Here is a 14929-nt window from a genome sequence, read left to right on the forward strand (position 1 = left end):
GTTCGACAATAAATTACTGATTTGTTCCATAAAGTCCATCATTTATGTCCAAATAGCCACTAGTTGTTAGCGTGTTCAGCCCAGTAATCCATCTCATGAGCACTACGTCCAGACAAAAACTTGAACATTTCCGTTACAGGTCGTAGAAACATATCGAACGATGTATGGAATCAATCTTTAGGATGTTAACATAAATCATCAATAATGTTCCAACCGGAGAATTCCATTGTCTGTAGCAAAGCACTGGAACGAGAGCTAACTCTGTCGGGAGCGTGCGTCACGAGTGTGAGACACTCTGCCAGACCCATGACTCATTCAGCTCCCATTCCCCCCTCCTTTATAGCAGAATCCTGAAACAAGTTTCTAAAGACGGTTGACATCTAGACATCCGCTTGAGGCTCCCCCCACTTCGGTGGCGCCTCTGGTGCAGGGATCGTCGCCGGGACCTCCGGACCGTAGATCGTCATCGGGGACTCCAGGCTAGGAACCCCCCCTGTAAGCTGGGGACCGTCGCTGGAGGCTAGCACAGAGCGCACCGAGCTGTGAATGCGCATGGGAGACACAGTGCGCATCACCGCATACCACGGTAAGCACGGGGAGTTGTCTCAGGTCTAAACCCTGACTCCGCCAATCTCTCCGGCTGCCTCTCGTGCTTTCGTTGTTCCCGTGACTCCTGGTCTCGTCGCCGTTCCTCACTCGCTGCTTCCGCCTGTTTCCACGGCAGGCTCTCATGCCCTGCCATTACCTCCTCCCATGTCCATGATGTCCTCCACTCCGGGGCACGCTGCTTGGTCCGTTGGTGGTGGGATCTTCTGTTACGCTCCTCGTCGGATGATAAATGACCGGACAAAGGTGCAGCGTGGTAGGCGTACATTTTCTTTATTAAATGTTCCACCAAAAAAACAAACGACAAAACAAACGTAAAGCTTCGGAGTGCAAACACATGGAACAAACAAAGACAAGATCCCACAAAACCCAAAAGGAAACTGACAACTTAGATCTGATTCCCAATCAGAGACAACGATAGACAGCTGCCTCCGATTGGGAATCAAACACACCAACATAGAAACAGAAAACCTAGAATGCCCACCCTAATCACACCCTGACCTAACCAATTAGAGAAATAAAAAGGCTCTCTAAGGCCAGGGCGTGACAGAGTACAACTACCGAGTCGATGTGCAGGGGTACAAGGTAATTGAGGTAGCTACAGTTCCTTCAGAAAGTATTCATACCCCTTGACTTATTCCAAAAAAAATTGTGTTACAGCCTGAATTCAAAATGGATTGCAATAAAAAAAAAAATCTCACCCACACACAATACCCCATAATGACAAAGTGAAAACATGTTTTTAGTCATTTTAGCAAATTTATTGAAAATGTAACTAGGCCACTCATGAACATTCAATGTCTTCTTGGTAAGCTACTCCAGTGTATATTTAGCCTTGAGTTTTAGGTTATTGTCCTGCTGAAAGGTAAATTTGTCTCCCAGTGTCTGTTGGAAAGCAGACTGAACTAGGTTTTCCTCTAGGATTCTGTTTAGCTCTATTCTGTTTATTTGTATCCTAAAAAAAATCCCTAGTCCTTGCCTATGGCAAGCATACCCATAACATGATGCAGCTACCACCATGCTTGAAAATATGAAGGCTGTTGATTGTGGCCTCCTTCAATGGCTGTGCGAAGTTGCTGGATATTGGCGGAAACTGGAACACACTATCGTACACTTAGATCCAGAGCATCCCAAACAGCTCAATGGGTGACATGTCTAGTGAGTATGCAGGCCATTTTCAGCTTCCAGGAATTGTGTACAGCACTTTGAGACATGGGCCCGTTCATTATCATGCTGAAACATAGGGTGATTGCGGCGGATGAATGGCATGACAATGGGTCTCAGGATTTTGTCACAGTATCTCTGTGCATTCAAATTGCCATCAATAAAATCCAATTGTGTTCGTTGTCCGTAGCTTATGCCTGCCCATACCATAACTCCACCGCCACCATGGGGCACTCTGTTCACAACGTTGACATCAGCAAACCACTCGCCCACACGACGCCGAAGACCCTGGTGAGGACAACGAGCTCGCAGATGAGCTTCCTTGAGACAGTTCTGACAGTTTGTGCAGACATTTTTCGGTTGTGCAAACCCATAGTTTCATCAGCTGTCTAGGTGGCTGGTCTCAGACGATCCCGCAGGTGAAGAAGCCAGATGTGGAGGTCCTGGGTTGGTGTGGTTACATGTGAACTTCGGTTTTGAGGCCGGTTGGACACACTCCCAAATTCTCTAAAACGATGTAGAGAAAGGCTTATGGTAGAGAAATTAACATTAAATGATCTGGCAACAGCTTTGGTGGACGTTCCTGCAATCGGCATGCCAATTGGTGGGGTGGGGGTGGGGGGGGTGGGGGGGTGCAGAAATGAAACAGACCAAACCATTATCAATTTCTATTGGTCTATTAGAGAAGTCCTTATCAACCAATGGAACGGAAGAAGAATTCCTCACTACCGGCAGACTGTCAGAACATAATTTCTAATAGTTATCTATGTGGGACTGATACCAGTGTGGAAGAGCTGGTCACTTTTAAAGGACTTGGTGAATGATTACCTTGCCAATAGGAATATTGAATATTATTGTCTTGTGCGAGTTTCCTACTAATACAGGATGTGGTAGGAATCGTAAGGGACATCATCATTACACCTGTTAATACTTAATTAATACTTATTTTCTATAACTTTGTTTGAAATCTATTTCTTATTTCAACAGCAAGTACAATATGCCCTTTGTGTTTTATAGAAATGCAAGATGTTTAATGTGAATTACTTTATGCTTACTGCTAATGTTTTTTATACTGTCTATTTTTTTATGTTTTCTATTGCTTTCTAAAAATACATTTTAAGTATATTTCTTTTAAAATGGTCTAGGTGGAGTGTAAGAATATTTCAAAGATAAATACACACCGCAGAGGACAGGAGGTCTAAAGTACTAAAAGTCAACAGTACTAACGGTCAATAGGGAATCCTCAATGGAAATAGTTGCTTTTCAGTCAATATCTGTTAGGAATGTCAGTCCTGAACTTATAGCTATGTGTAGCATGTCCTCATTGGTCCAACCTGAAATAGGATACTTGTGATTTGGCCATTGGCCCAGTTTTATTGCAAGGAATTCTAATTGGTCAACCACAGGCTAGGGCTGGGTTATAAAACTACATCCTGTCCCTTTGTTCTGTGGAGAGAATCACTGAGGCTAATCACTGGGGAGAATCACTGAGGACAGGGAAGAAATGATCTACCATCTACTTCCAAGCATGATTTGTCTGCTTTGAATAAACCTATTTTCCTCCCCCTGATTTGCTTTGGAGTCTGTGTTATTGAAGAATAACATCAACTGCTAACAGTAAGCATGTGACCGCATGTTGTGTGTGTGTGGGCGCATGTAGTGTGTGTGTGTGTGTGTGTGTGTGTGTGTGTGTGTGTGTGTGTGTGTGTGTGTGGGTGTGTGTGTGTGTGTGTGTTGGGGTGTCAGTGTAAGTATTTGTGAGTGTGTGGGTAAGATCCAGTCTGTGTGCATACAGTCAGTGCAAGAGAGTTAGTGCAAAAAAAGAGTCAATGCAGGTAATAGCTATTTGATTAGCTGTTTAGCAGTCTTATGTCTTGGGAGTAGAAGCTGTTCAGGGTCCTGTTGGTTCCAGACTTGGTGCACTGGTACCGCTTGCCGTATGGTAGCAGAGAGAACAGTCTATGGCATAGGTGGCTGGAGTCTGACAATTCTTTGGGCATTCCTCTGTTATAGAGGTCCTGGATGGCAGGGAGCACGGCCTCAGTGATGTATTGGGCCGTACTTACCACTCTCTATAGTGCCTTGCGGTCAGGTGCCTTGCTGTTGCCATACCAAGCGGTGAGGCAGCCAGTCAAGATGCTCTCATGGTGCAGCTGTAGAACTTTTTGAGGATCTGATGCCATGCCAAATCTTTTCCGCCTCCTAAAGGAGAAGAGGCGCTGTTGTGCCCTATTCACAACTGTGTGGTTCTTTGTGGACACCGAGGAACTTGAAGCTTCCTGTTGTCGTGACGTTGTATTAGTTAATGTGACGACTGTTGCTCATCGAATGATTAAAAGTTTCTAATTGCGTGATTAACTGAATCACGCAATTATTAACTCATTAACCTGGGGCACCATGGGAAAATACGTTTTTATTGAGTTTCTATTTCCCAAATTAACTCAAAGAATATCGATTTTACAACAGCCGCTAATTAATCAGTTACCTCTACAGTCTCGTTCTGAACGTCGCATCATCCGAGAATCTGCACGGACCCGGGTCTCACCAATGAGTTCGTACCACACCAATCTTAGTTGACTATTTATTTACTAGAAAGCTAAAATGATGATAAAAGATACACATACACAAAAACACATTCTAGGCTATTGATTAGAACTTAGTATAACGGGCCAACACACTATGGCGCGTGTTACCCAAAATGGGGATTTAAAAGAGAGAGAAAGAGAGAAAGTACACGAGAGAAATATACATTTGTGTGAATTTGTCAGCTATGCTTATTCTAACCCTAATCTTGCCCCAAACTGCCGCTCTTATGGGTCAGAATATAATGACGTAATTACGTGTGGAAGGTCTCCATGGATTTCCCGCGTGGACCGTTCAGGCTGCTCAATGACGCACTTCTCCGGCGCACCTCTCTAGTTGTCCTCACGATGTCAGTGTCCTTTTTGGCTTACTGGCCTGTTCCCTTGCCCTGGCTCTGGAAGGGATCTTCTGATGACAGACAGCTCCGTGGTGTTTAGAGCTCACAGCGTAGGAATGAAACAGTGTAGATACCACGATTCGATGGGGCGTGGAGGCTAGGTGGTTCGGCTTGAATTCACCCGCTTAGACACAGCTACTCATCAGTAGCTTGGGTAGAAAAAGATTTCTTTGTCTTCAAACTTGTTTTGGGTTTGTTGACTTTTTAGACCTTTGGCTGCAGCTCGGGTCACTTAGTCTGATCTGTTAATTCTGCACTCACAGGTTTTATACCCTCGGGTCAGAAGTGGGCGTAACCGCCTTTAGGGCAATTCTCTGGGGGTACCAAGTTAAAAGGCAAGGTCTAGATTTGACTCAAATCAAATTTTAGACAACTAGCTTCACATTTCATCTTTACCAAAACATTCTCTTTGATTTGGACATTTTCCACACAACGTACAATGTATAAACATCAAACATATACGAGGAAAACTCTTAACGTTACAATGTTTTCATAATAACGTCATCTATTAACCTTTAATAACAAAACAAAAATGACATACATTTTCATATTCCATCTATCGTCATGACCACCATTGTAGCTGACGGAAACCATTGTTCCAAAGTCCCTTTATTGCATGTTTAATGTTCTGAGGCTGGTTCTCCATAGGAGAGGACAAAGGAATGTTGTCTGTGGCCTAGGATTTACCATGGGCGTGAGGGGTCATAAAACCCCCACATCTTCAGACCCCTAGATCTCTCCTCCTCTGTTGGGGTTGAGAGATAATCTGTAGGGTTGTGGTCTCCTGTAACCTGACCTGATCAGGACAGTCATGACACTGTAGTCTATGATCAGCTCCTTTGTCTGGCTGACGTTGAGAGAGAGGTTGTTGTCCTGGCACCACATTGACCTCCCCACTATAGGCTGCCTCATCGTCGTCAGTGATCAGTCCTACCACCTTTGTGTCATCAGCAAACTTGATGATGGGGTTGGAGTCGTGCACAGCCATGCAGTCCTTGGTGAACAGCGAGTACAGGAATAAGCACACAACCACGAGGGGCCCTTGTGTTGATGACCAGTGTGGCGGATGTGTTATTGCTTACCCTCACTGCCTGGGGGCAGCCCGTCAGCAAGTCCAGCATCCAGTTGCAGAGGGAGGTGTTCAGTTCCAGGGTTGTGACCTTGGTGATGAACTTGGAGGGGACTATGGTGTTGAACGCTGAGCTGTAGTCAATGAACAGCATTCTTACATAGGTATTCCTTTTGTCCAAGTGTGTGAGGGCTGTGTGGAGTGCAATAGAGATTGCGTCGGGGCGGTATGGAGTGGGTCCAGGGTGTCTGGAATGATGGTGTTGATGTGAGTCACGATCAGCCTTTCAAAGTATTTCATGACTATAGATGTGAGTGCTGCGGCGTTCTTGGGCATGGGGACTATGATTGTCTGCTTGAAACAAGTTGGTATTAGTGACCAGAACAGGGATAGGTCAGTGAAGACACTTGCCAGCGCATGCTCTGAGTATGCGTCCTGGTATTCTGTCTGGTCCCGCAGCCTTGCGAATGTTAACTTGTTTAACCTCTCTTGGGTACGTGAGACGTTATCGTCCCACCTCTTCAACAGCCAGTGAAACTGCTGGGCGCCAAATTCAAATACAGAAATACTCATTATAAAAATTCCGAAAACAAAACATATTTTACATAGGTTTAAAGATGAACTTCTTGTGAATCCAACCACGGTGTCAGATTTTAAAAATGCTTTACGGCGAAAGCATACCTTACGATTATTTGAGAACATAGCCCAGCAGACAAATCATTACAAACAGCAACCAGCCAAGTAGAAGAGTTACACAAGTCAGAAATAGAGATACAATTAATCCCTTACCTTTGATGATCTTCATATGGTTGCACTCAGCAGACATTCATTTACTCAATAAATGTTCCTTTTGTTCGATAAAGTCTCTTTATATCCAAAAACCTCAGTTTTGTTCGCGTTTTCTTCAGTAATCCACAGGCTCAAACGCAGTCAAAACAGGCAGACAAAAAAATCCAAATTGTATTCGTAAAGTTCATAGAAACATGTCAAACGATGTTTATATTCAATCCTCATGTTGTTTTTAGCCTAAATAATCAATAATATTTCAACCGGACAATAACGTTGTCAATATAAAAGGTAAACAAGAAAGGCACTCTCGGTCGCCCGCATGAAAAAGCTCTGTGACACTTTAGGGTACACTCATTCAGACTGCTCTTACTTCCTCATTTTTCAGAATACAAGCCTGAAACAATTTTTAAAGACTGTTGACATCTAGTGGAAGGCATAGGAACTGCAATTTGAGTCCTAAGTCAATGGATACTGTAATGGCATTGAATAGAAAACTACAAAACCAACAAAAAAACTACTTCCCGAATGGATTTTTCTCAGGTTTTTGCCTGCCAACACTTATCTTTCCAACTAGTTTTCGCAGTCTTCATCAACAACTGAGGCGTGCTACAGAAGAGTCTGCACTTTCTTTTCAAACGACTTTGCTGACTTTAACTGAATGATAAACAGACAAGAGTTACCATGGTAAAGCATAGATCAACGGTCAGAGGGAAGCCACATACATGCTGTATATTGAAAAGGGAGCATGCCGATGCTCCTTAAAAAACCTGTCAATTGAGAAAGAAATATGGTTAAAAGCAACGCTGACAGCTCCACTTTGAGAGATACTTTGAGAGTGTTATCTAGTGATCAGTGATATCTGAACATGTAGATGCTTGTGCAGATAATTGAAGATTAAGAGGAGCTTTGCTGGAGCTTGGCACTTGGCAACAAGTCTACATTCTTATGCCATAATTCTTCAGAGGTAAGAGATCTCCACATTTCAACAGACTTATTAGGGAGATTCCGAACCTTGAAGCTTAAGGCACTTCACAATTCAAGCCATTGGCAGCAGGATACGTACTTAAGTCAAGGTTACAAAATAGATCCATTTGTTGGAGTAGTCTGGCAACATAGACCGAACTCTGAGTTTACCACAGAGCTCTTTAAATATTGGAATTTTCCTTAAAGCTGTTGGAACGTTCACTCGTGGGATGAATCTACACTACAGCATTTGTTCCAAAACTTTTTTGGTCTTGTTTCCCACCTGAATTCTTTCAAAGTTCTCTTTGATCCACAGACTTAAGCGAACCCAAACCAAATGCACAGATTTTTGGAATGACAACCAATTCATTACTTCACTAAAAAGCAGCTTAGTATTAGTAAAAAGCAGGTATTGACAGTGGTGCATCTATCTCTCATCTCCCATCGTCTGCATCCTCTTCCTGCTAAACCATTTCTCCTCTCAGTGTAATTACTAGGTTTGTGTACAACCTCTCAAGGTGTGCAGAATGCAGATCTCTGTGGCTCTTTGTGCATAAATATTGATCCTAGAAGGATTTCCTCCAGCATGCACATTCTTTGTCTTAAGTGTGGCCTACTTGTATCTGCCAAAGGATGCCCGAGTTAGTGGGGATAGTGCATATCACATATTATTTGAAGCCTCATATACTCTGTGCAGTATGTTCTCGGTATGTGGGAGGAAAGTAAATGTTACATATTCCTGTTCCCTGCATGGATTTGAATGGAAGCCACAAAGGGTGCAATGAAAGGTCAGTGCCTTCATTTAAATATTTTAGCAGACACTCTTATCCAGAGCGACTTACAGGAGCAAATAGGGTTAAGTGCCTTGCTCAAGGGCACATCAACAGATTTTCAGCTAGTCGGCGTCGGCATTCGAACCATTGGTTACTGGCCCAACGCTCTTAACCGCTAGGCTACCTGCCGCCCTTCAGAAAGTATTCACACCCCTTGACTTTTTCCACATTTTCTTCTGTTACAGCCTGAATTAAAAATGTATTACATTTAGATGTTTTGGTCACTAGTCTACACACAATACCCCATAATGTCATGTTTTTTAAAACTTATTACAAAATAATAATAAAAAACTGTAAAACTGAAATATCTTGAGTCAGTAAGTATTCAACCCCTTTGTTATGGCAAGCCTAAAGAAGTTCAGGAGTCAAAATGTGCTTAACAAGTCACATAATAAGTTGCATGGTTTTAATAATAGTGTTTAAAATGATTTTTGAATGACTCTCATCTCTGTACCCCACACAAACAATTATCTGTAAGGCCCATTTCAATTTCAAGCACAGATTCAACCACAAAAACAGAGTTTTTCCAATGCCTCGCAAAGGGCAACTATCGGTGGGAAAAATAAAAGACAGACATTGAACATCCCTTTGAGCATGGTGAAGTTATTAATTACACTTTGAATGGTGTAGCAATACACCCAGTCACTACAAAGATACAGGAGTCCTTCCTAACTCAGTTGCCAGAGAGGAAGGAAACCGCTCAGTTGAATTTAAACAGTTACAGAGTTTAATGGCTGTGATAGGAAAAAACTGAGGATGGATCAACAACATTGCAGTTATTTCACAATACTAACCAAATTGGTAGAGTGAAAGGGAGGCTGTACAGAATTAAAAAATATACCAAAACATGCATCCTGTTTGCAATAAGGCACTAAAGTAAACATAAAAATATGTGGCAAGTTAACGCTTTGTATTCAGGACATGAAGTTATGTTTGGGGAAAATCCAACACACACTGAGTACCACTCTTTGTATTTTCAAGCATAGTGGTGGCTGCATCATGCTATGGGAATTCTTGTCATCGGCAATGACTCGGTTTTTATGATAAAAATAAATGGAATAGAGCTAAGCACAGGCAAAATCCTAGAGAAAAACCTGGTTCCTGAGTGGCCTAGTTACAGTTTTGACTTAAATCTTCTTGAAAATCTATGGCAAGACTTGATAATGGCTGTCTAGCAATGATCAACAACCAACTTGACAAAGATGGAATATTTAAAAATAATAATAATATAATAATAATATGCAAAGATTGTACAATTCAGGTGTGAAAAGCTGTTAGAGACTTATCCAGAAAGACTCTTGGCTGTAATCGCTGCCAAAGGCGATTCTAACATGCATTGAGTCATTTATCAAATCAAGATATTTTACTGTTTTTTTTTTACAGACTATTTTTGGGTAGATTGTTGACACAAAAAAAAGACAATTAAATCCATTTGAATCCTACTTTGTAACAAAACAAAATGTGGAAAAAGTCGAGGGGTGTGAATACTTTGATGGCACTGTACCTCAGCACGAGTCTGTAGCCGTCTTGGTTGGACCAAGCAGTTTTTTCCATAAACTAAAGCAACCTCCAGTAGTTACAGTAATACCAAACCTTACATTATAATTGAACACCAATTGTTTTCAGGTTGGTAAGGTAACAGCATGATAAGCCACTTTCATGACAAACTCGTTTGCTGTGCACCAGACCGACATCCAGATGTTGTCTGTATGATGAGGGTGAGAGGGAGTTTCCTAACACCTGCTGCCCTCACTACAGCTGTTTGTTCGGGTAGGAGGGAGGGGTTGGGGAGTCGGAGGGGTAAGGTGGCGATTTATTAGGTAATGAATGATATTAACAAAAGCCCCTTAAAAGCAACAGACGCTACTGGAGAGATGAAACCCAAGAGCCCTGGGCCGCGTTTCCCAAAAGCATCTTAAGGCTTAAAGTTCATCGTTAAAACCATTTCTGACAATAAACTTGGCCTTTTAAGATGCTTTTGGGAAACCCTGCCGTGGTCTATACACAGCACATTTTGTCATTGTCTTTCAGGGATGTTCCTACAGAACATCCCTGAAAGACAATGTCAGCTCTCCTCTCCTGGGTTTTGCAAAGTATGAACTGAAACACTGCAGCTCTACATTGTTCGACTTTGAATTTTTAAGCCTTTGTTGTTGAAATGTAACCCAACACCTGCCACCACATGTCTGACTAAAACAAGTCACCCCATCAGTTCTATTGGACTACCGTGAGCTCATCCAACTAATCTGTGTGCAATATGACGAGGTGCCACCCAGGGTTGGGGTTTATTCTGTCAACTCAGTTCATGTAAGAAATACATCCAAATTGTGAATTGGGGAAAAGTCATCGCTGAAAATGTGGAGCCATCTAGGATCAAGTCAAGCGGTGGAGGTGCAGTGAGTGTCAAATCAAATTGTATTTGTCACATGCTTTGTAAACAACGGGTGTAGACTAACAGTGAAATGCTTACGGGCCCTTCCCGACAATGCAGAGAGAAAGAAAATAGAGAAATAATAGAAAAGTTAAACACATAATAAAAGTAATAATAAATACACAATGAGTAACGGAAGCTTGGCTATATCCACGGGATACCAGAACCGAGTCGATGTGCAGGGGAACGAGGTAATTGAGGTAGATATGTACATATACCTAGGAATAAAGTGACAGATAATAAACAGTAGCAGCAGTGTATCTGATGAGTCCAAGAAGTGAGTGCAAAAGGGTCAATGCAGATAGTTAAATAGTTAACCAAAATGCTACCTGGACTAACTATTTATCAATCTTATGGCTAGTTGAAAGAAGCTGTTCAGGGTCCTATTGGTTCCAGACTTTCCATGCGGTATCAGAGAGAACATTCTATGACTTGGGTGGCTGGAGTCTATGACGATTTTTAGGGACTTCCTCTGACACCGCCTGGTATAGAGGTCTTGGATGGCAGGGAGCTCAGCTCGGCCCCAGTTACTTACTGGGCTGTACGCAGTACCCTCTTTAGCGCCTTGCGGTCGGATGCAGCCAGTCAAGATGCTCTCAATGGTGCAGCTGTATAACTTTTTGAGGATCTGAGGGCACTTGCCAAATCTTTTCAGCCTCCTGAGGGGGAAGAGCCGTTGTCGTGCTCTCTTCACAACTGTGTTGGTGTGTGTGGACCATGATAGATCCTTAGTGGTGTGGACACCAAGGAACTTGAAATTCTCAACCCGCTCCACTTCAGCCCCGTCGATGTTAATGGGGGCCTGTTCGGCCCTCCTTTTCCTATAGTCCACGATCAGCTCCTTTGTCTTGCTCACAGGGAGAGATTGTTGCCCTGGCAACATACTGCCAGGTCTCTGACCTCCTCCCTGTAGGCTGAACAGTTACACGTTGACAGTCATAGTCATATGTAAAACATATTTATGGAGCGTTTGGTGACGTTCATCTCCAACATCTATTAAAGATGAATTCCTCAACTGAATAATGAGCAAATGATGGTGCACTGTTTTATTGTTTCATGTTAAAGACATGGCATGGCAGCTTATGGAGTGAATGTTTTGTAATATGGTGAATTATACGAACTTGTTTTGCCAAGATTCATGAAATACGAATTTATGAGTACAAAACGCTCATTGAACAATTATATCATTCTATCCAACCTTGATGGGCTATCAGCAGGACAAATAGACTCTTACAGAGTCCACAAAATGCATAGTTTTTTTAAACACATCTGGATGGATCCATAACGAATTGCTATGGGAGTAAATATCACTGAATGACAGAAATATTGGAATAAAGTAGGCTAATGAAGGCAACAAATTGTTGCTTACTGGAACACCCAGAGTCATCCACTTGTTATAATAGGATTTGAAGCAATAGCCTACCTGCGTGTGGTCAACTATTTCAGCACCGTTTCGCGCTGCTCTGAGACAAGCATGGGGACTGGTCTTGATAAATCAATGAGATTTTTATTTTCACTGAATCTCCGTTTGGGTATTGGTTAGCCTACAATTAGGGTGTGGAAATGTTAGGATTGGATGTTAGCTCTTCACTCGCAGTCACTTAGTAGCCTACTCCCGACCGGTCACGTTGTATAGCGCCATATTTTCCTAATGGGAACCCTGAGGGTTTTGTTTTTCTTGGAATAGAAACACCATAATATTAATCAAATTAAGTAAGCTAAATTTAAAATCAATCCCATATACTAGGTTCTTACATTAACATTTTCTAGTACAACCAATATTAAAAACAGTCAAATGCTTCTCAAAGATGCCCTCTGGTGGTCAAACTAGCACTAACTAGCATTAGTGTCAACAATGGCTGATACTTAAATAACGTGCCATAGAATTTTGCGGCAGCCCGCAAGGTGTGCTGCAGTATAACACAACTTTTAAAGGAAGAACCACTGTACCACAACGACTGAAATGACTACAACATTTAAAAAAAGAGCTGCAGTTAGTTTCAAAGTGAGTGGCAAGGAATACGTTAGTCCTAAATATTTCTGAAACATTGTATTTGGGACAAATCATTCACTTAACCCTAAATCTTGTAATACATAATGTGGAAAATGAGCAAGTTGAGGTGACTAAACTGCTTGGAGTAACCCTGGATTGTAAACTGTCATGGTCAAAACATTGATATAACAGTAGCTAAGATGGGGAGAAGTCTGCCCATTACAAAGCACTGCTCTACCTTCTTAACAGCACTATCAACAGGGCAGGTCCTACAGGCTCTAGTTTTGTCGCACCTGGACTACTGTTCAATCATGTGGTCAGGTGCCACAAAAAAGGGACTTAGGAAAATTGCAATTGTCTCAGAACAGGGCAGCAAGGCTGGCCCTTGGATGTACGCAAAGAGCTAACATTAATAATTTCCATGTCAATCTCTCCTGGCTCAAAGTGGAGCAGAGATTGACTTCATCCCTACTTGTATTTGTGAGAGGTATTGACATGTTGAATGCACCGAGCTGTCTGTTTGAACTACTGGCACACAGCTCAGACACCCATACATACCCCACAAGACATGCCACCAGATGTCTCTTCACAGTCCCCAAGTCCAGAACAGACTATGGGAGGCGCACAGCACTACATAGAGCCATAACTACATGAAACTCTATTCCATATAGAGTAACTGTTGCAAGCAGTACAATTAGATTTAAAATCAAGATAAAAATACACCTTATGGAACAGCGGGGACTGTGAAGCAACACAAACATAGGCACAGACACATGCATGTAGATATGTTGTAGTGGTGGAGTAGGGGCCTGAGGGCACACGGTGTGTTGTGAAATCTGTGAATGCATTGTAATGTTTTTAAAATGGTATAAACTGCCTTAATTTTGCTGGATCCCAGGAAGAGTAGCTGGGATCCATAATAAATACAAATCATTTACTTTCTTTGAACGGTACTTAGTTGCATATACCTCTGTTCACAGGGATGGCCTCAGAAGACCCACAACTATGGCCTGAAGAAGAGGGGCAGATTTGGCCATACTCAGGACATACTGAAGGAACGATTGCGCCCGTCGGGAGGTGTCTATCCAGAGACTGTGCTTCCAGGGAATGGAACAGAGTTGGTCTGGAACCGGCCTCGTTGCGGCGTTCCAGACTATCCTACTCAGAAGCAAGGTGGTGTCTCGGACTACCACATGCGGAAGGGGGAAACCTTTGGAGGAAAGCAGCGTCAGAAGCGATTCGTTCTCTTTGGGGGGCGCTGGGACAAGACTGACCTCATCTACAAGTAAGGGTCTTCTTCTTGGGTCGCTCTAGAGTCTAGACACACTCATACATTGCTTTTTCAATGGGGTCTACTATTTTGGGGGAGTTTTCTGGGGAACCTTTATACGTGGCATGCACTCAATATGTCACTGATGTCTTAGTAGTTTAGCCAGCATGCGCAGAGATAGAAAGGCAATCCCCGTCAAGATAGACTGGTTCACTTCTACATTACACTGGCTGACAAAGGCCGCTACAGGGGGTATTTTCTTCTGAATGAAAGGTGGGTGATGGGGAAATATGTATCGTGCTGGTCCCCATCCTAACTTCTTTTATATGCTCAAAAACAGTAATTATTTGGGTGAGATCACCCAGGTTTCAGCTACTGTGAGGAGGGAGGAGCCTTTACATTTAAAGGTCCAATGCAGCCATTTTATCTCAATATCAAATCATTTCTGGGTAACAATACAGTAAGTTATTGTGATTATTTTAAATTAAAATGGTCAAAAATAAACAAAAATAGCTTCTTAGCAAAGGGCAATTTTTCAAGCAAGACAATAATGTTGCTAGGACTGTCTGGGAGCGCTCAGAGTGGGGAGGGGAGAACTAGCTGTTATTGGCAGAGGTTTGGAACTCCAAAGGCCAAAACTCCATCCCACCAAAACAAGCTGAAATCATAATGTTCACAATTGCACAGTATTATTCCTACCTCAGTGTGGAAATATACAGTGTATTGGGAAATTATTCAGACCCCTTCACTTCTTCCACATTTTACACAAATATCCGCAGCGTTGAAGGTCCCCAAGAACACAGTGGCCTCCATCATTCTTAAATGGAAGAA

At 42.5% G+C, this 14929-nt stretch overlaps 1 protein-coding gene across 1 annotated transcript in view; it reads left to right on the top strand.

The window, feature by feature from the left end:
• Positions 1 to 14929, top strand: part of LOC139551989 (stromelysin-3-like) — a 59132-nt gene that overhangs the window by 18737 nt on the left and 25466 nt on the right. Inside the window, exon 2 of the mRNA XM_071363323.1 lies at positions 13809 to 14113. Coding sequence (XP_071219424.1) covers positions 13809 to 14113 — 305 coding nt within the window. The remainder of the gene's footprint in view (positions 1 to 13808; positions 14114 to 14929) is intronic.

This window comes from Salvelinus alpinus, chromosome 24 (genome assembly GCF_045679555.1).
Source record: "Salvelinus alpinus chromosome 24, SLU_Salpinus.1, whole genome shotgun sequence".
In the NCBI taxonomy this organism is placed as follows: Eukaryota; Metazoa; Chordata; class Actinopteri; order Salmoniformes; family Salmonidae; genus Salvelinus; species Salvelinus alpinus.